The 25,189-nt window shown below is 38.4% G+C and overlaps 1 protein-coding gene across 1 annotated transcript; it reads right to left on the reverse strand.

The window, feature by feature from the left end:
* Positions 1 to 250: 250 nt before the first annotated feature.
* LOC145028873 (structural maintenance of chromosomes protein 3-like) lies at positions 251 to 12,270 on the reverse strand. The gene is made up of 28 exons (XM_078977585.1): positions 12,235 to 12,270; positions 12,056 to 12,131; positions 11,938 to 11,976; positions 11,786 to 11,853; positions 11,626 to 11,697; positions 11,453 to 11,532; positions 11,263 to 11,341; positions 11,060 to 11,177; positions 10,805 to 10,980; positions 10,450 to 10,695; positions 10,164 to 10,285; positions 9,902 to 10,046; positions 9,044 to 9,216; positions 8,865 to 8,964; positions 8,046 to 8,182; positions 7,771 to 7,975; positions 4,850 to 4,937; positions 4,612 to 4,761; positions 4,053 to 4,204; positions 3,775 to 3,966; positions 3,513 to 3,696; positions 3,150 to 3,220; positions 2,914 to 3,065; positions 2,444 to 2,612; positions 2,084 to 2,230; positions 1,907 to 2,002; positions 873 to 1,047; positions 251 to 547 (listed from the first exon to the last, which is right to left on the reverse strand). Exons 1-28 carry the CDS (start codon positions 12,247 to 12,249, stop codon positions 357 to 359), a joined length of 3,618 nt encoding a protein of 1,205 aa, XP_078833711.1. The 5' UTR covers positions 12,250 to 12,270; the 3' UTR covers positions 251 to 356.
* Between the last annotated feature and the right edge of the window lie 12,919 nt (positions 12,271 to 25,189).

Raw genomic sequence — 25,189 nt, forward strand, 5'->3', positions numbered from 1 at the left:
CTAATATCGCCACATTTTCTCAAAATTTGTAAATTTTATTTGTAGTTTGTTTTGGAATGATATAATTTTACATCTATATTCTTATAATATTAAGAAAACAAAAAATTAATAATATATGAATTTTTTATAATTAGAAGGTCGGGTCAGGTTGCTAATTGAACCAAGGAAAAACTGAAATTGGGTTGGGATTAAACATTGTATATATGTGGATGAGAAAGAGGGTAACTTCTTAATGAAAGATTGGGTGGGGTTAAGTTGTGAATAAAGATAATCTATGGTTTAAAAACTATTTTTGTGAGATTACAAGTTTATGAATGATATAAAGAAACAAAATGTGAAATTTTGCTTGGCCTACCTCATTTAGTATTATGTGATTGGTCATGCTCAATGAAATCCAACGCTTCTTCCACGGTGACAACATTTACACGACTAACATGGTTTTTGTGTGTCACACAATATATCTTGCTAGCAATTCTCACGAGTTCGGGCCTGAATGTTGTTGTAATGAATTGTGTATTTGCCATATCTGCCACACGACGAACCATATCTACAAACAAGTTGTCAAGAATAGAAACAATATAAAAACTAGGAAAAAAGTCAAGGTCCATAATCTTTTCAACTTGCTATCATTAAGGACAGATGGTTTTGTACTGTGTTTGTCATGCATTGGACTCGGACTTGTGAATGTGACAATTACTGCAATATTTTTTCCGCCCAAAAAGGTGGAACAGGGTGGCACAAAGACTCGCTATCAATTTCTCGTCTAGGCAAAACACGTGAATCCATATCTTCATTACCAAAAATAGCCTTCCAAATCTATTTCAGGCCTGTCCAATGCATATAAGCAAATTTTCAAATACTAGAAAGGATACTTCCGACTGCTGTTCGGTACTGAGGGTCTAGTGCAGCGTCGATCTCATCAAAAAGATAAAATGGAGCTGGATCACATCGCTGTATGGCAAATATGAGTGCCAATGCAACCACGGTTTTTTGGCCTCCAGACAATTGCTTCATGGACTGTGTCTCCCTTTGTCCAGTGAAAGAGACCTGAAATATTAATCCAAAACAATAATTGGAATATGAAGGAGTCAGAAATAAACATCATAATCAGTCACACGTTTTGAACTCCTCCACTCTTCCCTGGGAAGGGCGAAAGCCATAAAACATGGATTCAGAAGGATCGTGACTGAATTTTGGCAACCAAACCTGCTATAGAATAGAATCTCCAATTCCTTATCTGTCGGATTATGTGGGAATCCACAAAACAAACAAGCCCTAATTGTGTGTTTGGTTGGATGTAATGGAATGATGACATGGTATCATTAGAGTAATGGAATAAGCAAGGTACTGGAGTGAGTCATTACTTTCAATGTTTGGTTGACCCCGTAGGAATGGAATGAATCTTCATATGTTTTTCTCTTTTATATGTACTTAAATCGTATAGTTTTAACTCTAATTTGTACATTATTCAATTCTAATTAATGAGGTTTTTAATTTACAAAAATTAAAATTGAACATAATAAAATTATCAAAATTATCAAAATCCTAAAAGATTATGATGAAAAATATTTTGTAGAAATTTTAGAAAGTAAAACTATATTGTTGTTAAAAGTACACAACTAAATATGGGTTACATTGCAAAACATTCATTTCATTCCACGATGGAGTAATAAAAAGACTCCGCAGAGATTGAACTAAAATTAACAATATGCAAGAGTCACATTCCTTCAAGAATGGTCTATTCCATTCCATTAGACAATACAACCAATTTTCTTTTTATTCCAATGGAATGAAGAGTTCCATTCCTTCAACGATTCCACCACTACCAAACACTACCTAACGGAATCAGAACTAAAGTGGTCAAGGTTAATATGACGAGTTTGCTTCCAATTTAAATGATACATACCTTTACTTTCACACCGATGTATTTTTCTATGCGCCCCTCTCTATCAGCTACAGGAAGCTCATCCTCATCATAATCATTATCAGCAGGGTCACCGTTCTGCTTTAATAAAAAAACATAAGCAAGAAGTTAAAAAATCCAGATATTTAAAAGCTGCATAACAAAATGATAAATACCAACCTTATTCTTCATCATTATCAAAGATCCATGACCACCTTGGACAAGTTCAGAAAATACTTCTCGAAAATGTTTAGCCACACCTTTAAATGTACGTTCTATAGATTCGTCCTTACGTTGGTCTAGTACTGATATAAGTTCTTTGATTTTCTGATACACAAGATCACAGATAAATAATGTTTTAAAAACTGAAAATCTTATGGCATACTTGAGGAAATTGTAGGAAATAAAATGAGAGCAAATATGTAAAAGGTTTGGACTTAATGGTAAAGCCTCATTTCCTTTACTATCTTTGTAGTTCTGCTTACTACATCACTAATTATTTAAGCAAGATAGGATACATAATAAAGCGATGCTAATTACCTCATCACCAGCATCAAGTTCTTGTTGTCGTTTCTGAAGTTCTTCTTTTTGATCTATAAAGTCGGAATATTGATCAAGTGCTTTCTTGTTTACATGACTAAACTGCTTTAATTGCTCATTGCACGCATGCAACATTTTGTATAATTCCTTTATGCTCTTCCACCTGTGCCTGTATTTTGACAATGTTAACATGAAAAGTATACAAAGTTTTAAGCATGACATGACATGAATAGGACAGGACAGACTCCGTTTGATTGGACTAGGACTGGAATTTATTACAATGGGACAAAATTTGAATTTCTTTTCACACCCAAAAGTGGTACAAGAGCTCACTTCGATCTCTCTTCTGTGAAAAAAGACATAAATGCCCTCCTATTAGAAATCTTATCAATCTCATCCACTCCACTTAGCCAATATAAAAGGAAATTCAGTTACGCTAACTAAGATGGATCTTCAAATACTAGACTTACATTTCGAACACTTCTGATGATAAGGGACCCAATCCTCTGATTTTCTTGGTGTATTCTTCTTGTTTTGTGCGTAAAATGTTTTTTCTACTAATAAGTTGTTCTGCTCGTTTATCTTTATTTTGGCGGGTCTTTTTATACTCCTCCAAATGAGCCTGCACTCAAAGGAAATTAACGTATTACCAGTGAAGAGTGACAATTACATATACTGCAATATCTCATTAAGAAGCCTACATTACCTTCAAATCACTCTTCTTTTTGTTGATTTTCATGAGTTCCTTGTTTCGATCGTCTATGCTTTCACATACTCCTGGTGAAAAGAAAATTAATATGAAGCCTATCAATTATATTAGAAACTTGTTTCTTTATGACTTAATCAACTTAGTGGAGCTATGACTTTTATGGGTTTTTCTTTTTGACTTTATAAAGATAGTCAGAGAAAGGAGGCATTTCCAAGTCCCATCTTTCTTCAAATCTGCTCTAGTTTATTTATTTTTCCTTTCATTTACTCAATTATGCCGTCATTTCTTCTAATTACAAAAAAACATTATCCAGACAGTACTAAAGAGAAAAAAAAATTAAACAGGCCTAAGGCTCCTTACTTTTGAGCTGTTTTTTCACTTCTTCAACAAACATTTTTGCATCTTGCAATTCCTGCTTCTTTGCTTCAGCTTCAACATTTAAAGTATCAGTTTCTTGAGACTCTTTCACTTCCTCCAGTTCTTGTTTCCTTCTAGCAAGATTCGTTGATAGATTAGTCTCGAGCTCTGCTTTTCTTGTTTCAATCTATCAGTTAAAAAAGTACTCATATTATACACACTAAGTTATATTTTAACTGACTCCTAGTAACATTTATTAGCCAACCTCTACTCGGGTTCTCCTTCTTGTTATAAGCCTTTCTTTGAGTTCTGCTATTTCAGGATTCAATTGTGACAGGAGATCCTTTTCCTCTGGGGTTAAGTGATCAGCAAGTTCTGTTCCCATCTCATCTCTTTTCATAGCAATATTACTTTTCACCTGCTCAATTTGAGTCTTTACATTTGCAAGCAACTTCTTCTGCATATTGTTTAGACGCTCCAAACAGTTAAAAAAGAAGACTGAAAATAACTCATCAAGAGGGGAATGGAAAGTCTGGAGAAAACCTTCTTTTCTAGAACTTCGGAGATTTTCCGTGTGTTCTTTTTATAGTTAGCAATTTCTTGCTTAAGCTGTTCCACATCTGATTTCTCGTGACGCAGCTTAGCATCATCTTTCTGATGATCAGAAACAATTGCATTGATTTCCTTGTCTAGAAGTGTTGAAAGTCAAGTCAAAACAGGGACTATGACTGATTCTTGGATATATATATTGCAATTTTTTGTCCCACCCAAAAAGGTGGAACAAGATGGTATAGAGGGATCTCAAGTCTGTAAAAAGATGTTAATGCCCTCCTCATACTCATCATAATAAATAGCCTAACAAAGCTTGTGCTGTACAGTTTAACAAACTTAGTCTAACATAAGATGAAATGGGACAATCTTTTTTTCGAAAGAGAGAAATGGGACAATCTTGAAGGATAAACAAAACAAATGTTGAAATTGTCAAACTCCTTTTCCGATCGGAGGACACAAGGGACCCCACTAACGACACCTCACAAATAAACCAGTGTCAAAATTCAAATCAGTTTAAGAGGAGAAAAATATATGGACATATAAAGGATATTATCAAGTTGTGATCTGACATTTTGGAGTTCGATTTCCTTTGCAGTGATTGACATGGTATTTTGTCGAATGACTTTCATAAACTTTAGCTTTGAACATCTTTTATCATAAAATCCACCGGTCATACAACCTTTTTTGCTAACTTGGTCACCTGTAACAGATGACGACTGAGCTTAACAGAAAAAAAGGCAAGGATAAATTGCAGAAAAAGAGGGGTAAAACGGGAATTGAAGAGAGACCTCCGTATGTAATGCAGTCCAAGCCATGAGTACTAGCAGCATGAGTAGCAAGTTTCAAGTTGTCACAAAGCAATGTTCTAGCAAATACCTTAAAGAAAAAAAGAATTCAACTTTAGGAAAAGAACGGTGCATTGACATCAAGTAACTGTATCTGAATATTTGTATTTTGGAGATGAGTTTAACGTTTTTGGTGATCATAAATAGGTTACATGATCCATCGGAAAAGTAATTGTAAAAACAATAAATAAACAATAAATCATCGTTTGTTTCGGTCGTCCGCTTTTGAGATGTAGATTGTGCTCCTTGAGATGCCAAAAATAATTTATTTATTTATTTAATCAAAACCAAAGATAAATTAGCCTAGTCGTAAATCTTATTTATAGTATCAAATAAGCTAACAAAATGTAAATACCTAATATGCATGATTGCTGCCCGAAAACAGTCTTGGTCCAGCTAGATGTCTAGACATCTTCATATCTAGACCCATAGCATGACCGGAAACTTGAAGCCTAAATAATCCCTTAGAAATATGCTTAAGACATTTTACATCGTGCTAAAATGGATAATTGCAACCCGGTTTAAACTCCACTTGATACAACCGGTTTAAACTCAACTATCACCGGTTTTACATTGGTTTCTGAATCGGATTGAACTGGCTGGTTTTTAGAAAAATCCGGTTGAACCGGTCAAAATAAACCGGTTAAACCGAATAAAAACACATGAAAAAGAACCAATTACATAATAAACTTTGTTGATTTTTTTCAAATCTATTATTTTTCTTTAAATAAAAACATACGGTAAATGTTATAAAGTTTTTTGATGTGGTTGTATTCATCTAAATCTATATTTCGTTTCGGTATTATATATATTTTTTCTTTTTGACGTATATGGATTGATGTAAAACACTAAAAATTACGATTATGTGTTATTTTAATGTATTTGGATTCATTTAGAACTTGTTTTTATGTTTATTTTAATGTTTGAACTTATAAACATCAAATTCATTATATATATATATATATATATATATATATATATATATATATATATATATATATATATATATATAAATTGAAAAAACATGAGAAATATAGAAATCGGTTTACCTGGCGGTCGAACCGGGAAACGGTTGCCATACCGGTTCAACTAAAAAACCGGTTTTTAAAACATTGGATTTACGTGGCTTCTCCTTGACCAAGTTATTATTTCTTTTTTGTCATTTATTAGAAATAAAATAGTGGGGGTAAAGGGTAGCTAGTCTTTTGGGATTTTCCTTATTTTCAGCATTGTAAGATAGCAGTAAGTAGACTTAGTCATGGAGTTTTTTGTTTTGTTTTCTTTTTATTCTCGTGTTTGTAAGACTATATAAGGCATGGCTTTGACTTATTTAAAGTCGCCCAAGAAAAGAACCTCAGTGCACATCGTGAGTTTTGAGTGTGTGTAAGTGTGTGTTTTTGAAGGACTTGAACCAACATCTATGGGCTTTCATATGCGCCCCTGACACCGTACGTTCCACATCCATCTACTGTATCTACCTCGAGGATAGTCTTATTTCTTGGTCCTCGAAACTACAGATGACTATCTCCTGATCTAGTGTCGAGGCTGAATATAGGGTGTAGCCAATGTAGTTGCTGAAATTTGTTGACTTAGGAACCTTCTTCTTGAATTGGGATCCCATCCGCCTCGTACCTCTATTGTTTACTACGACAAAATTAGTGTTATTTACATTGGGATTGAGAAGGAATGCAATTTTGGCCGTATGTTCTATTAGGAAATTTGTGTGTGTATATATATATATATATATATATATATATATATATATATATATATATATATATATATATATATATGTATATATATATATATATATATATATATATATATATATATATATATATATATATATATTGATGCAATGTACACTTTGTATCAATTGAGATGATGAAATTCAAAGATTTCTCCATTTATCCTATTCAGTCAAGACCGAACCTGACCTTGATTTATATTATCATAAGAATCTAATAGACGAAAACTACCTAATTGTGCTATTCCTATCCTGAACCTAAGACAATGTATGTATGAAAACTAGCCAATATAATTGTATATAGTCATTCTTATCCTGATGGTTATCTTGCTTGGGTCTTTTCTTTTTGCTTACACCTAGTGTAAATCACCAGACTAGACGTAATAACAGACTTGTAATTAACGGTTGTGGACCTATGGAATGATAAGCCTAATCTAAACCCGATTTGATGTTTATAACCAGGTAGAGGTGGATCCTAAATTTGCATTTGATGTAATAAAAGCGCTAAAGTAGGCTATAAGTGGGCCCATTGCCGGCGTACATAATAAAATCAGGCAGTTATAGTTGGGACTCTCTCCAACAACACATTTTGAAACATAATGTAACTATCATATATTAATTAAATCTATAAATAATGTATTAAAATCCATTTATTTAAACAAACAAAACTTCATTGTCCGACTTAAAAACTTTCAGGGGATAAATACTATTCATAAACCAGTATAATATGGGATAACTGTTGACTTAAATCATTGAAGTGAATATATGCTCTATAATGGTAACTATTTATAAAAGCTATAATGCTAAATATATCAGTTTTTTGTGTCCAGGATATGGTAAAAGAGGTGTCAACTTTAAGTGGAAGACTTTAATATAAAAAATCGTTCGACGCCATGGTAAAAGTTCTATCAAGAAAGGGGAAGAAATGTTGGACCATGGAATGGAATTAAGTTTTGCTAAATCACCAAGAAGCTAGACCACTACCATAAATATAACAGAAATGAGGTTGACCTTCAACATTTTAAATCAAAGGAGGTATAATGGCAATAAGAGATGATGTGATGATAGCAATCATCACATCATCAAAAACAGAAAAATGAATGGAAAAATTGCTAACCTGAGAAAATGCTTGATCATACTTAGGGTGATATTTCAATTCCTTAAGAAGAGGCTTCACACCAAATGTTTCTAGAGGATAAGTTACATGAGGAACCTTAACCCGGTTAAGAGGTATAAATGTAACTCTTCCACCTTCCTTTGTGTTAAGGCGTCGAATCACTTTGTTAAATATTTCATCAGTTTCAACCACCATGTGGAATAAGCTGCAGAAAAATAATACCACAACTAATTAGCTAAGAAAGCATGTTTAAAAGACAATCGTCAATATACAACCTGTTCCCAGCAGTGACTTCAACAGCAGTAAATACATCTTCATTGCATTCCAGCAACTCGATAACTGAACCGAACACTCCACGAATGTTGTAGTCTCTGCAGATTCTCCGAACACAACTAATTCCCCTCCTTATATCCTGTTAATTGTAAGATAGAAAATAATATAACCATACATTTAAACCAAATCTACTTAGAAATAGGATGGGGACTGAGAGACATAGTGCTTTGGTGACTTGGTGAGGGAAATGGCTCTTGCAACTAAATCTAAACTAAAAACCAGTAAAGTTGTGAGATCAATGGGGCTCTATAGAGTTGCATCATCAAAAGATGCACATGTGTATGTGCGTACGTATATATCAATATGTACATATCTATGCATACATAATGAATGCAATAGCCATGTCATTTACTCTTTTTTTATCAATGTTGGAATTTTTTTTTGACGATAACCACAATGAATTTACATTTTTCATCCATAATAGCAAAATATTTACATTTTTTTTACAAACAACAACAACGTACTTATATTTTCTTCACACATAATACCATCGTACTTACGATTCCTTACCCATAATAGCAATGTTTTTACATTTCATTATTGAAATAGCAATATGCAACAAATAAGGTACAATGACCATATTGATAGCATATAGTAAATTGCTATATATTATGGGTAAAATAGAAGTACATTGATATTATCAGTAAGAAAATGTAAGTATGTTGCTATTATGGATAGTACATAAATTGATAGCAAGAGTAAAGCACATTGTTATTCTCTATAATTCACCGTAAAATTAATATGCTAATTTATTAACATACCCCAGGAGTAGAATAAGCTAAGCTTTTTTTCGCCTTCACAACTTCTACTTTAAGTAGCTCGATTTCAGCTATAAGTTTGCTTTCTGTCCCCCACAAAGACCTAAAGAGTCAAACCTTTAGCATCTGATAAATCAAATTAAACTATGCAAAATCCAAAGGACCAAAGAGCATAGGTATACTTCCACTTATCATGAAGCTCATCCCTTTTTGACTTGTAACAGTTAAGACCCTCGCGATAACCTGATATCCGAGTTTCTAAAGAAATTATCTCCCTTTGATGACTTTGAATATATGCATCTTGTTCTGCCATATCTCCCTCAAGTTTACCGATTTCATCCTTGAGTCGTTTCTCCTACAACATATAAAAGAAGGCAATTGTGTTATAATTAAAATCTCACAATAGCCACACATTATGCCATGTTATTGCATGAAGAAAAACCATCAAGAACACTCCCTTGACAGTGACCATATAGCCCATAGTGCTTTTACGTGAATCTTAACAACCACCAAAATCTAAATGTATAAATCCTTCCAAGATAAACCCTTTTTGTTTGAAACACAGGATAACCTCAAAGGTGACTTTCAAGTAGTGTAGCAACACCCAAATCTTTCATCTAAAAATCCTGAGACAATGCCTATTTAATATGCTCTTCTCCTTAATGCCAGGGATAGATTTTGTACCAAGGATTTTTCTAAATGTATCTTTTTATGAATAGGGGTTCCTTTGAAGGAAAAAAGTATAGGTATGTATTAAAAAATTCACTCCAAAATTAGAAAGCTAGTGAATGCCCTCGGTGGGTTGGGGGGTAACATAAGATTGAGTAGTGTGATCTCATTTGTTTTTCTTTTACTTGTTTTAGTTTCTTGCCCTTTTTATTTGCTACCTTGTCCTTGTGTGTTATGAAGTTCTATAAATTTTAGTTTTTCATTCAAGAAATAAAACTTAGGAGATCTACATCTACTCCATGGTTCTACAATATGTATGAATGTATGCATGCATTCATATTATTGTAATGCATGTGCAATATAATGATTACCTGCTCCTCATCGGAGGACAGAACCTTGTTATACTTATCGATAACGTTTTGAAGCCATTTATTACGTGCAGCTTTAGAACAGAACTGGGTTGCACCACCTTGTTTATGGTAGAGTATGCTGAGCTTCTTTTCCTTTTCCATAATTCTGTGGCATAAGCAGTTCAACACAAAGATAACAAGTAAGATATAGAGTAGAAAAGCCAAAAAAGGAAACAGAACAACACAACTTCGATTTCATCTGGAGTCAAATATGAAGAGGTACTCTTTGGTGATATCCTCCTCCTCTTTAACTTGCTTGTCATACAAAGGCCTGATTTTGTTTAGCTCTTCTGTGGACTCCATGATTTCTCTATGCAGAACCTCAAGCTGTTTTTCAGCTTCATCCTGCAGCATTAATTTTTAAATCAAAAAGTAAATCAGCTTTCCGGCATCCATAAGTATTTTTCCATATCCTCGGATTGAAGATGATTCTGTGATTTTATCATGAACTCCTTACACATTTACAAAATAAACGTCTATGTAATGTGTTTAAGAAGTTACAATAATACCTTGGCTTTAGTACTCCCAATGATTTTCTCTTCAAGTTCTTTGACATCAAGATCAACCTCTGTGTGCTTTTTAACAGCTACTGTTTGTTGTTTCTCTATTGTTTGTTTATCTCGAGTCAAACCCTGAACTTCTCTTGTGAGATCTTTAAATGACTTATCTAATTTCTCTAATTCTTCCTCTTTCTCTACAGATGACTTAGAATACCTAACTAATTCCTCGGAAATGCCATGTCGCTCCTTGTTCACCTGCATCAAATGATACATGTTTACATAAGGCATCATCACATGATTATAGGAATTCTAAGAGTGATCTTGGTCAAAGCCAAATAAATCAACATATAAAAGATTTTTTTACCTCATCCAACTCCCGTTGTGCATCATTTAATTGTTTATCATATATGGAGTATTCTAGAGACTTTCTCTGCTTGTCAAGCTGCTGATAATCCTTCAACTCTGCTTTCACTTCATCCAACTCTTTTAATCTCTCATCCACGTATTGCATCACTTGAATTACCTGGTTTCTCTTATTTCCTGGTTTCATAAAACATATAAGAAAGCATCCAACAAATACAACAAACAACCAACTTAACAATAACAATGAATCACTTGCCAATTTCTTGCATAATTTTCAAGCTTTTGCAACGACACTCTTCATAAACTCGAGTCCCACCAATTTCCTTCAGTAGATCAAGTCGTTCAGCATCTTTCATCAAAGTCAATGATGCAATCTACAATAAATGCATGGTTGTTATTTATTAATAAAAGTTTGATACTTACTATACACATCAAAACCAGACAAAAGAGATGACATGCCTTCCCTTGTTGCACAACATAATATGGATTGGAACGGGAGAACCCAGCACTTTCTAAGAGACTCATAACTTCAGTTTTCCTATAATGTTGCATTACCTTCTTTGTTATGTCACTCAACAAGATAAACAATAATTCAACAAGGGCATAACAAAGGGTAGAAGGAAACAAACTATCCTATTACAAAACGCACGTTATATGCTTCCCATCCAAAAAGTATTCATCCTTTTGTATACCAATTGTTCTCCGGAGGTGCACCTCCTCTTTATCAACCTTCAAATATTAAAAAAGAAAATACAAATTAGAGAAAATGTTGTAAATGCATACAAAGAAGACTCTGTTCATATGTAGGTGATGAAGATTTACCGGGATGCGATTGTCAGAGTTATCAAATACAATCTCAACAGAAGCTGATAGAACTTGGTGTCCTACTCCTTCCTGAGAAATGGTAAATAATAGATTAAAACCCAATTTAAGTATGTTAAGTTGAGAATTGAGATCATAGAAATGTAACCAAGGAGCATACATGGAGGAAAGTGTGTCTATCTTCATTGCGCAGATTATGAAAGAGGTCGCTTATTACAAAACGAATTGCTGTGGAGTCAATTTAAGTAGGTTAAGTTGACAAATAAAGCACCCAAAAGAAAACAGATAAAAATAATACTGAGCTACACATACCATGAAAAAAGTTTGACTTGCCAGATCCATTCGCACCAACTGAAGAAGAAATTCTTGTACATTATGTATTTATGTTAATATGAATAAACGGTATATTTAACAGGAAAAATATCAGTACCAACACAGTTAACTTTTGGACTGAAATCATCAGTAGCAACTTGTTCTTTATAGCTCTTAAACCCTTGGATGATGACCTTCAGTATAACCCATGTACAAATTAAAATAAAGATGATAGAAGGAGAAAGAATAAATCACAACAGAAAAGACCCAAGAGGCCAAAAGAAGTAGGACAAATACCTGCTTTATGTACATTTTGATAGACTTAGCTTGTTTGAACCTACAGAAAATCAATCATATTGAGAAAGGTGTCAACATAGGAGAACATAACCTATATGAATATATACCCAGACTCTATTACTGGGAGAAATGATGAGAGTTCTGATAATGTATATGAACAGAACAGTATTGAAAATTATTGGATTGCATATATAGCATGCGACTTAATTTTGGACTCAAATCAACACAAACGTACAATTAATCTTACAGTATACGAAATTTAGCATACAACACCATTTTTGATACTAAATTTAGCATAAGATCGTCTAAAGAAATTGAATATCAGAGGTAAAATGCCCCAAGTCTTGAACAGATAATGCTAAGATATTTACTTTAAAAGTATCTGGATCAAGCAGGCAATTAAGCAACAATTCTTCTTAATTAATCGCAAGTATATATTAGGCTGTATGTTTGACAATTAGTTTGGGTGAACAACGGAAAACTTACTCCGGCAAAAAGATAGCGTACCTTCAATGCTTACCGTTCCTGCGAGTCAGCGGCAGATAACAGCGTTGACTCAGCGAGTTGCTCTCTCAATCTCTTTTTCTATTTTTCCTCCCTCTGCATGTAGAGAACCGAATCCAGTGCAAACTTTGAACGTCTGACTACGTATATTTAGGAGAGAAAAGATTTTAGATAAAAATAGGGCCATCCTAATCCTTTACTTATCAATTTTCATATCCGCTTACCAAATTTCAAATAAGAAAGCAACATTATTTTGTCTCAATATGTATAAATTATCGATTATTATATATTATCAGCATTTATTATTACTATTATTATTGTTTATATAACTTATTTTTATCATATCATGTGTTAATTAAGTTTTATATATAACACTAGGTAGTAATAATCGAACAAGCACTTTTGAATGTTGACCTTGAGTACTAAACTTGGAATTTTCTTGAAATAGTTGATTTTTACAATGTAGATTTAGTTAATGGTGAGCATTCGGACCGGTGAACCGGACCGGACCGTTTTTTTGGACCCCCGGGCCGGTTCTCGGTTCTAGGAATCCATCAAAACAGGTCCGGTTTTTTCCAGTCCGGTCCGGTTTTTACCGGGTTTTACGTGTTGAGGTCCTTGTTCTTGGATTTTTTTCGTACACACCAGTTGTTCATGAAGTGCCCAGAGAGCAATGCACGTGTAATTATGTGTGTTTGCCCGGTTTTCTCCAAGATTATGAAGTCTTTATTGAAACCCAAGTGGTAAAATGTCATTATCTTGAATCGGAAGCATTTTTTGTTATATCACTACTCTACTTTTCCCCCAACACCACCATCAAGTGATCTTCAAAAGTTGTGCGATGTTGTTTCTCATGAGGTAGGCACTCTACACGACTAAGAAGCAACTCTTAACTTAGTCAAGGTTTCTTACTGGTCATCGAACATTACCTAAGTGCTTTGATTCAAGTAAAAAAGAAGCACCAACAAGACGACTCCTTAAGAATTTATTCTTAAGAATTTTATTCATTTTGCTGATATTCTGTTAGAATATTATAGTTATATTAAAATGTATTAGACTAATAGGCTGTAAGAATATATTTAAATTTGTATTTAAGTTTGGATGTGTATGAATATATAAGAATGTTATTATTCAACCACAAGTTCAAGAAATTTTTTATATTTCAATAATATTCTTATAGAATTACATTCTGACAAAACAATCTCATTGAACATTATTTAACAAAATCACATTTTGACAGATTTAAAATTAAATTAATTAAAAAATCATAATTCAAAATTAACATAATAAAAAATCCCTTAAAATTCGAAAATTCCATTTTTAAATTTGTGTTTCATAATTTGAAATTAATGGAAATGTACATTTTTACCCTTATTTAAATTAAATGGTATAATTTTATTTTTTAATTTAATAATATTGATAAATAACTTTCTTAAAATAAGTAAAATGATTGGTACACAATCATTCCTACATCCACAAAATAACTAGTTAGAACACAATAACCTAAACATACATACATACATACATACACACACACACACACACACACACATATATATATATATATATATATATATATATATATATATATAGATAGATAGATAGATAGATATAGGGTTAGGTTATATTGTTTATATTAACTATTGTGTGCTAGAATGCACAGATCTGGACCATCAGATGGAATAGAATCAAAGGTCATGATATAAGGGTCTATGATATTAGAATATGATAACATGTACCATATAATCACATTAATTTCATCATAAGGGCATTTTAGTCAATTAACCTATATTAAAAAAGGAAATTTTCTAAATTTAGGGACAATTAATTCTTTTATTTTAAAATTTTTGAATATTTTAAACTATTTCTAATTTAAAAATCCGATTTTATTCTGTCAGAATGATACAATGCCAACCATAAACTAGTAAATATTTTTCGATTTTGTTCTGCCAGAATGATAGAATGTCAACCATGAACTAGTAAATATATTTTCGATTTCATCTGTCAGAATGACATAATACCAATCATAAACTACTAAATACATTCTGAAATAATACACAAAATCGATTCTTGAACTAATAATATACCAAATAATTACATTGTATGATTGTGATTCATTGAATAATAACAACATTCTGAAAAAAATAACAAGTCTAATTGCTAAAAAATAACAACATTTTTAATTACATTCTATGAGTGTGATCATTCTTTAATTCATTCTTCAAACATTTCCCATCAGGCCTTCAAGCCATTCTTCAAGCCATTTCTATTACAAATTTATTGCAAAATATTTTGTAGTGATACACTTGTAACAACTGCACATTAAACATATAAACAATTAACTACAATTCTATCAGAATACAACAATAAATATTCTTACATAATAAATTATTCTTGCATAATGGTTTTGAATATTCTATCATAATCGCTATTTTACACATGTTTATTGTTTTTTACATTCTAAATCCAAACTGAATGACATTCATACTAACATGAAAACAAGCCTTGAGCAAGCTATATTTATAGACTTCAAAAACATATTACAGCCTTATTCTCCAATGGAGAAAGAAAAACACTCCTACATGGCGTGTTTATTAACATACTATTCACAAATATCATACAAATCAATCATATGCTACTCCATTCATAACATTCTATGTAGAAAAAGAATCAATGAATAATAACAAAGACTTACATGTGCATTAGTAAAAGATATGTTAACATCTTCCCATTGTCGGATACAATCGTGGGTTTACTTCAAGTTTTCTGTACTCCTTTCACAAAAAGGTATAAAAGTCTGCATTGTTACTCTCATTCGTTGAGGACTTTTCACAAACACTTTAAAGTCAGAATATTAAAGACCAAATTCTGAAGGTATACCTACAATATACAAGGTCAACAACAGAAATAAGTTGACAAACATTTTATTATAAAAGATTTGGAATCAGGTTAACTTTATTTGGGAAATTACATCAAGCATAACATGTTCAAGTTAATTATTGAGTACAAGATAAAGAATCAAGAAAAATTGAACCTGAGAATTAATAGAAACTTGAAAAGCAATTTAAAATCAAATTGTTCAACAGATGTGGTGAATAGAATGTTGGCTACGAAGGAGATAAGAATCAAACCTCACCCCAATTGGTGTTTAATTGGTTTTACATTATTTGGTTATACCCTTGTCCTCAAATTGAACCCCTTCCTATTCAAGATTCGTGTTGAAGCTATCTCTAATCAAACATCCATCGGTGTTCAAACTGAAACGAAAATCTAGAAGATGAAGGCTGATTGAAATGGTTTAGATTGATGACAGCAGACGGAAATGATGGCAAGAAACGAAGGTGAAGGACTAGGTAAAATATATTTACTTTATTTCCACAATTGTAGGATTTCAATTAAATGATTTCCTTAATTAAAAGTACAAAAGGTCCAAAATACCCTTTAATGTTTATTTAATTATTTATTATTTCTTGAATTCTCATTGGTGCATTTAGGCACACAATATTTATTGGAAACATTTGAACATATATATATATATATATATATATATATATATATATATATATATATATATATGGAAAAGTGAATATACCCTTAATGTAATGACCCGTTCCCGGTATGTTGATTTATTGGCAATTATAGTGAGTTTTTCAAGAGGGACTCGGTGAGTCCATATCCCTGACTCGGCGAGTCCATCTGTCTGGGTGAAACCCTAAAATCCCCGGGTTGCCCACTATTTATACCACCTTATAGCCCCCATCCTCGCCTCCCTCACCCTGAGAACGCAGTGTTAGAACCCTAAACCTCCCTTGAAGAGCTTATATGTGTTTTGGTGCCATTTTGTGAAGGTGTGAAGAAGGAGAAGAAGGAAGAAGCAAGGAGAAGTGTTGTAGTGCAAAGATCCATGGCCAAATCAGAGTTAATTGAGGTATTTTCGGAGTTCCATCTTGTTATATGCTTTAAACTTCCATTAGAGCTCTCCTAAGAGCTAGTTGATTGCTTGTTCCAAGCCTTACACTTGCATGAACGCCTTATTAAGTCGAAATAGCTATGGATCTGAATGTTGGGGTGTTGTAGAGCCCATATCTACTGTCTTTTTGGAGTTATATTGCATGATAACCATAGATCTACCCATTTTGTGCATCTTTTAGCCTTATTTCCCTTATTCATGAGGTTGTACACGTAAAGTTGGAAACTTTACGTGGTAAATCAGCTTATTGGACCCAGATCTATCAATTGTATGCGTTGGATTCAAACAAAATCAAGTAAAAATCAGTTGCATGGCGGCAACTCGGCGAGTCGGAAGAACGACTCGACGAGTTGGGTCGCGAGTCCCGAGTTCTTCAGTTTTATCAGTGTCGAGTGGACGAGGTGAGTTAGGGAGTGGACTCAGCGAGTTGAGGGTAAACTCAGTGATGGAGGGACTCGGCGAGTTGTTCATCAACTCGGCGAGTCCAAGGCAATCTTCTTAAAGATCAAGAACAACTCGTCGAGTTTGTTCATCCGGCTCGGCGAGTCAGATGAAGATTGTCTGAGTTCTTGGATCAAGAGGGTACTCGTCGAGTCGATGCCAGACTCGACGAGTAGCAGTGAGTAAGAGTGAAAAGGAGAGTGGGACTCGGCGAGTTGGGTGGCCCAACTCGGCGAGTCAGCCCAAAAGATAATTGACTTTGACCGAGGGTAAAAGAGTCATTTTACCCCAAGCGCAGTGTTTAGTATTTGATTGAGTGTGTTTATGGACTTGTAGCCGAGGAGATTCGGGAGCAGCCGCCGTTAGCTTTCCGAGCCACACACTCAGCAGCCAGCTTACGAGGTGAGTTTCCTTCCAGTAGGAACGGGTCTAAGGCCACAATGCCGGCCCGTTCAGTTAGAAGTAGTTTCCGGATTTAGGTCCGATGCAGTAGTTAGTATGTTCGATGCCTTCGTGGCTCGAACAGGATTTGTGTGCTATGTTTCATGTGTTAAGTATTATGTGTTCCGGGCCACGGCCTGATGTAGCATGTCGTATATGTGTTATGCTAGTTGATGTGTTATGCTATGCCATGTTCAGTCAGTCAGTTCCGGACTTCGGTCCGATGCAGTTAGTTCCGGACTTCGGTCCGATGCAGGGGACAAGGTCCCAGTCAGTTCCGGACTTCGGTCCGATGCAGTCAGTTCCGGACTTCGGTCCGATGCAGGGGACAAGGTCCCAATCAGTTCCGGGCTTCGGTCCGATGCAGTGGGCAAGGCCCAATATGTGTTTATATGTTATTGTATGGTATGTGGTAGTTTGGGGGATCTCACTAAGCTTCGTGCTTACAGTTTCAGTTTGGTTTCAGGTACTTCCGCAAGCAAAGGGAAGAGCTCGGGGTGACAGCATCGCACACACCACAGTATAGCTTTTATCCTGGGGATGTCTCTTGATGTTTTGGATTGATGTAGTATGATACAGTTTTCCGCACAATATTTTATTATGTTTTGGGGATACATTGCGTATGTTTTATGTTATGATACTTATATTATGGTTTTGATTATATGGAAAAAACGAAAATTTTTGGGTCGTGTTTTTGGGTCGTTTCAAGTTGGTATCAGAGCCCTGGTTTGAGGGATTCGGATACACTTCCGGGTGTATCTGAACTCAAACTAAGGGAAATAAAAGATTTTAGTAAAATAAAAATGTTTTACAAAAAGAATTTTGAAAGCACTTGGAAAGAAAGAATTGTTTTTAACAAGATAGAGGTGTGTGCATGCGGTCAGCCGAGCTCAAGTAAGTACTCCCAAATTACCCATACAAGTTATTTGTTCAGTTTCAGTTTCAGTAGAACAGCATGCTAGTATAGGGCTAAGGATCTAGGAGAATGCCTTATGTGCCTGCTTATGTGTTACAGCTTTATGAGTATTGCATGCTAGAATTGAGTAGACAGCAGTAGAATAGCCTGTTTAGGTTATGCCTGATAGTATGAGCTTAGCATCCTATGCTAGTACAGTTTCTTGTTATAAGAATAGTTTTGCCTGAGTCTATTTTCCCTTGTCCGAATGCTGCTTGCTTCGTGCTTGGTGGGGTTCTGAGTACTGGGAGTTAGCCATTAGGTGAACACGTCACACCACATGTAATCAGGTTTGAATAATCCCAGAGTGCTGGAACTGGCCCTATTGCGCAGCTCTTGTTTGAGTCCAACCGTTGTAGGGATGGATCTTTTACTTGAAGGATTATCTGATCCTCATCACATGTGATGGTGTTTAGGTGGTGGCTAGCTGGCATTATGAGGAGACCTACAGCAGCTGAGGACCAGTCGTGTTGAGCTTGAGGTTTCTCTAGGGCAAGCCTAGGATGAGAGTAGCAGAGAATAGCAGCGGTAGAAGTGACTTGGTGGAGTCAAGGTAGTTCTTGAGGAAAGTACGGATAGATGTGGAAGGTAGTAGGGGCCCATACTACTGAAAGCAGAGGATCCGTACTCGAATCAAGGAAGGCCAAGACAAGACCAGGAAGCTAGTAGTAGTATCATGATCCCTTGAGATATTTCAGTGTTCTGATGTGGTTATGATATGTTTCAGAATGGTAGTTTTGCGTCCGAGACCAGCAGTCGGCAGCTCAGATGCCGGAGGGGGATCAGGATCGGGATCAGGCTCGGAGGTCGGGCAGATGGATGAGCAGACTAGAGAGTTCCTTTCTTCTGAGGTTACCCGCATCATACTGGAGCAGACTCCTGTGATCTTCGGTTCGATCAAGGAGGGTATTTTAGAGCTGATGGATGAGAGATTGAGTACTTTCCGTGCTGAGATGGCGGCCGTGATGGGGTCGCGCAAACTTACGTTCAGGGAGTTCAGGGCATGCGGGGCTCCAGACTATCATGGGGCGCGGGACCCCATAGCGAGTACCAGATGGTTGGCGGATGTGGCCAACGCTTTCCGCACTAGCAGGTGTCCCGAGGGGGACAAGGTCAGATTGGCGTCCTGTCTTCTGAAGGACAGGGCACGGGATTGGTAGGAGGAGGTCGGACATGCCATCGGGGATGATGCGGCATTGGATGCCATGACCTGGGCTGATTTCTCTACCAGGTTCAGGGTGGAGTTTGCACCAGTCATTGAGGTGCAACAGTTAGCTAGGGAGTTTCAGGACCTTACCCAGACTACAGAGACAGTGGCGGAGATCACCGCCAAGTTCAGGGAGAGGGCCCTTCTTGTTCCTCAGTATGCAGCCGATGAGGAGATGAAGAAGGCCCGTTATCATGAGATGCTGCGGAGTGACATTCGCATGTTTGTGAGCCGGTCCAGTTGTAAAACGCTGGACGACATGATTGCCAGAGCTAGAGAGAGGGAGATTGATCTCGAGATGGAGAAGAAGAGGAAACCGGAGGCGTTTTCGGGTTCAGGCAGTGTGGGCAAAAAGCCCAAGGTTTCAGATCACAGGTCTAGGGGTCAGCAGAGCCACGATCGGTGTGGCAAGCGTGGGAGATTGCACGAGGGGGCGTGCAAGGCTGGGAGTTCCGGCTGCTACAAGTGCGGTCAGACTGGGCATTTGAGTAGGGATTGTACGGCCCCTGCTACTACGGTTACAGCATCAGATCTGATTTGCTTTCAGTGCAATCAGAGGGGACATAAAAGGTCCCAGTGTCCCAGTTTAGCTGCAGCAGGGAAGGTGGTTGCACCTGCCCCTGCCACCTTGAGGATTACGGATGGCCGGCAGGGCCGATCTGATGCGCCAGTGGCGAAGAGCAGGGCATTTCAGATGACAGCAGAGGAGGCGCGAGCGACTCCTGATGTGGTGACGGGTATGTATCTTTCCTCCATCTCTTAATTGTTATAATATCGTTTGAATATTACTTGATGATATGTTTTATTTAGGTTCGTTCTCGGTGAACGGCATCCCTGCTTTGGTATTGTTTGATTCGGGGGCTACCCGATCATTTGTATCACTTGCGCTTAGCAAGAGATTTAGCAGAGCTCCCGAGGAGCTGGATTGCCCACTAGAGGTTGAGATAGTAGATGATAGGACCGTGAGGGTCGGCAGAGTGCATAGAGGGTGTTCCCTCCAGATATTTGATGAGCAGTTTTCAGTGGACCTGGTTCCTATTCCCCTGCGTGGGAACAAAGTTATTGTGGGCATGGATTGGCTGAGCCCCAATGGGGCGGTGATTGATTGTGAGCTGCAGCTAGTGAGGGTTCGCACTCCCAGTGGGGGAGAGATAGTGATTCAGGGCGAGAGGCCCCAGCGAGGACCGATCTTTTGTTCCGCCGCAAGGGCGAGGCGGTATGTTCAGCAGGGTTGCGCCGGTTTTGTAGCTTACGTCTTGGATGCCCGGGAGAAGGGCAAGACGACGATTGATGATGTTCCTATTGTTCGTGACTACCCGGATGTGTTTCCCGAGGATTTGCCGGGGATACCTCCAGAGAGGCAGGTTGAGTTCAGGATCGACCTAGTTCCTGGTGCGGCTCCGATAGCCAAAGCACCGTATCGACTTGCTCCCCCTGAGATGCAGGAGTTGTCTACACAGCTTCAGGAGCTGTTAGACAAGGGTTTCATTCGGCCGAGCAGTTCGCCTTGGGGAGCGCCGATCTTATTTGTGAGGAAGAAGGATGGGTCACATCGTATGTGCATTGATTATCGGGAGTTGAACAAAGTAACGGTGAAGAACCGTTACCCACTTCCGAGGATAGATGACTTGTTTGATCAGCTTCAGGGAGCGTCTTGGTTCTCCAAGATCGATCTACGCTCCGGTTATCATCAGATGAGGGTTAGAGATGAGGATGTACAGAAGACTGCTTTCAGGACCCGATATGGTCATTATGAGTTCGTGGTGATGCCATTTGGGCTCACCAATGCCCCAGCCGCGTTCATGGATCTCATGAACCGCGTGTGCAGACCGATGCTGGATCGGTCGGTAATAGTGTTTATAGATGACATCTTGGTGTATTCCAAGACACAGGGGCAGCACGAGGAGCACCTGCGGGAGGTGTTGGAGACTTTGAGGAGGGAGAGACTTTTCGCAAAGTTCTCCAAGTGTGAGTTCTGGTTGCGCGAGGTGCAGTTTCTTGGTCATCTCGTCAACCAGAAGGGTATTTTGGTAGATCCAGCCAAGATTGAGGCCGTGATGCAGTGGGAGGTCCCGAGGTCTCCATCTGAGATTCGGAGCTTCCTGGGGCTGGCAGGGTATTATCGGAGATTTATTCAGGACTTCTCCAAGATAGCAGTGCCGCTCACTCGGCTAACCAAGAAGTTGGTGGTTTTTCATTGGGGGCCTGAGCAGCAGGCGGCGTTCGAGACTCTCATGCAGAGATTGTGCGAGGCTCCGATCCTTACCTTGCCAGAAGGAGTAGAGGATTTCGTAGTCTATTGTGATGCATCGATCACAGGTATGGGAGCAGTATTGATGCAGCGAGGCCATGTAGTAGCTTATGCCTCGAGACAGTTGAAGCCTCACGAGGCTAATTATCCTACCCACGATTTGGAGTTGGGGGCAGTTGTGTTTGCCCTCAAGATTTGGAGACATTACCTTTATGGGGTCCGCTGTACTATTTACACGGATCACAAGAGTTTGCGATATCTTATGGATCAGTCGAGTTTGAACATGAGACAGAGGAGATGGTTAGACGTGCTGAAGGACTATGACTGTGAGATCCTTTATCATCCAGGGAAGGCCAATGTGGTGGCCGACGCCCTGAGTCGTAAGGTGTCGACGGCCCCTATCAGAGATCTGTGTATGAGGATGACAGTGATCACTCCGTTGTTGGAGCGGATCAAGGAGGCTCAGATGGAGGGCCTCAAGGAGGAGAGGCAGAAGTGCGAGAGGATAGTGGGCCGGGTAGCTTCGTTTGATTACGACAGTCGGGGTTTGTTGACGCTTCATGGTAGGGTGTAGGTACCGTACTGGGGTGGGGTACGGCAAGTATTGATGGACGAGGCTCATAAGTCTCGATTTTCTATCCACCCAGGAGCAACGAAGATGTATCGAGATCTTCGACCTGATTATTGGTGGCCCTGCATGAAGCGAGATGTCGCTTGGTATGTGGAGAGATGTTTGACCTGCCGGAAGGTCAAGGCGGAGCACCAGAGACCTCACGGCAAGATGCAGCCGTTAGACATTCCCGTGTGGAAATGGGAGGATATCACCATGGATTTTGTCACCAAACTCCCCAGGACTGCACGCGGGGTGGACTCGATATGGGTAGTAGTGGATCGGTTGATGAAGAGTGCCCATTTTATTCCGATTCAGGAGAGTATATCGGCGGAAAAGTTAGCCGATATCTATGTGCGAGAGATTGTGGCACGTCATGGAGTGCCGGTATCGGTGGTGTCGGACCGAGATGTTCGTTTCACGTCCAGATTCTGGAAGCGATTCCATGACGAGATGGGTACTCGTCTCCATTTCAGCACCGCTTTTCATCCTCAGACTGACGGGCAGAGCGAGAGGACGATTCAGACTCTTGAGGACATGCTTAGGGCATGTGTTCTAGATTTTGGGGGTAGTTGGGATACGTATCTTCCGTTAGCGGAATTCTCGTATAACAACAGTTATCATGCGAGTATTGATCGACCTCCTTTTGAGATGTTATATGGCAGGAAGTGCAGGACCCCGATTTGTTGGGGCGAGGTCGGTCAGCGAGTTATAGGGAGCACCGAAGTGGTGCTCAAGACGACGGAATTGATCCAGTAGGTCCGTAGTAGGCTGCAGACTGCGCAGAGTCGGCAGAAGAGCTACGCCGACAGGAGGCGTTCGGACTTGGAGTTCCAGGTGGGAGATATGGTTCTTCTGAAAGTCTCACCTTGGAAAGGTGTCATCAGGTTCCGGAAGAGGGGCAAATTGGGCCCCAGATTTATTGGTCCTTTCAGGGTTTTGGCCCGGGTGGGTCGGGTTGCTTATCGGTTAGATCTCCTTGAGGAGCTTAGTCAGATACACAACACCTTCCACGTGTCGCAGTTGAGGAAGTGTTTGGTGGATGAGATAGCAGTCGTTCCCTTAGAGGACATTCAGGTTGATAGCGGCCTAAATTATATCTAGAAGCCGGTCGCGATTCTGGAACGTAAGACCAAGACCTTGAGGAACAAGGTAATTCAGCTAGTAAAGGTGCAGTGGCAGCACCGGAAGGGGTCTGAATGGACGTGGGAGGCTGAAGAGGAAATGAGAGCGCACTACCCGGAGTTATTTGCAGATCCAGCCGTAGCAGACTTCGAGGACAAAGTCTGAGACAAGTGGGGGAGAATTGTAATGACTCGTTCCCGGTATGTTGATTTATTGGTAATTATAGTGAGTTTTTCAAGAGGGACTCGGCGAGTTCTAGCCTGACTCGCCGAGTAGGGTCGCACCTGAGGGCACGCGTGAGCCGGGGACTCGGCGAGTCCATATCCCTGACTCGGCGAGTCCACCTGTCTGGGTGAAACCCTAAAATCCCCGGGTTGCCCAATATTTATACCACCTTATAGCCCCCATCTTCGCCTCCCTCACCCTGAGAACGCAGTGTTAGAACCCTAAACCTCCCTTGAAGAGCCTATATGTGTTTTGGTGCCATTTTGTGAAGGTGTGAAGAAGGAGAAGAAGGAAGAAGCAAGGAGAAGTGTTGTAGTGCAAAGATCCAGGGCCAAATCAGAGTTAATTGAGGTATTTTCGGAGTTCCATCTTGTTATATGCTTTAAACTTCCATTAGAGCTCTCCTAAGAGCTAGTTGATTGCTTGTTCCAAGCCTTACACTTGCATGAACGCCTTATTAAGTCGAAATAGCTATGGATCTGAATGTTGGGGTGTTGTAGAGCCCAGATCTACTGTCTTTTTGGAGTTATATTGCATGATAACCATAGATCTACCCATTTTGTGCATCTTTTAGCCTTATTTCCCTTATTCATGAGGTTGTACACGTAAAGTTGGAAACTTTACGTGGTAAATCAGCTTATTGGACCCAGATCTATCAATTGTATGTGTTGGATTCAAACAAAATCAAGTAAAAATCAGTTGCATGGCGGCAACTCGGCGAGTCGGAAGAACGACTCGACGAGTTGGGTCGCGAGTCCCGAGTTCTTCAGTTTTATCAGTGTCGAGTGGACGAGGTGAGTTAGGGAGTGGACTCAGCGAGTTGAGGGTAAACTCAGTGATGGAGGGACTCGGCGAGTTGTTCATCAACTCGGCGAGTCCAAGGCAATCTTCTTAAAGATCAAGAACAACTCGTCGAGTTTGTTCATCCGGCTCGGCGAGTCGGATGAAGATTGTCTGAGTTCTTGGATCAAGAGGGTACTCGTCGAGTCGATGCCAGACTCGACGAGTAGCAGTGAGTAAGAGTGAAAAGGAGAGTGGGACTCGGCGAGTTGGGTGGCCCAACTCGGCGAGTCAGCCCAAAAGATAATTGACTTTGACCGAGGGTAAAAGAGTCATTTTACCCCAAGCGCAGTGTTTAGTATTTGATTGAGTGTGTTTATGGACTTGTAGCCGAGGAGATTCGGGAGCAGCCGCCGTTAGCTTTCCGAGCCACACACTTAGCAGCC

The sequence above is a fragment of the Lactuca saligna genome, chromosome 2 (genome assembly GCF_052625555.1).
Source record: "Lactuca saligna cultivar CGN05327 chromosome 2, ASM5262555v1, whole genome shotgun sequence".
Lineage (NCBI taxonomy): Eukaryota > Viridiplantae > Streptophyta > Magnoliopsida > Asterales > Asteraceae > Lactuca > Lactuca saligna.

Bases quoted from the DNA above. Each gene is read 5' to 3' on its own strand.
- LOC145028873 (XM_078977585.1), bottom strand. The intron at 3,697-3,774 runs GTTGGCTAATAA...TTTAACTGATAG, and splicing joins GAAGGAGAACCCGAGTAGAG to ATTGAAACAAGAAAAGCAGA. The intron at 2,231-2,443 runs GTAATTAGCATC...CTTGTGTATCAG, and splicing joins AACTTGATGCTGGTGATGAG to AAAATCAAAGAACTTATATC.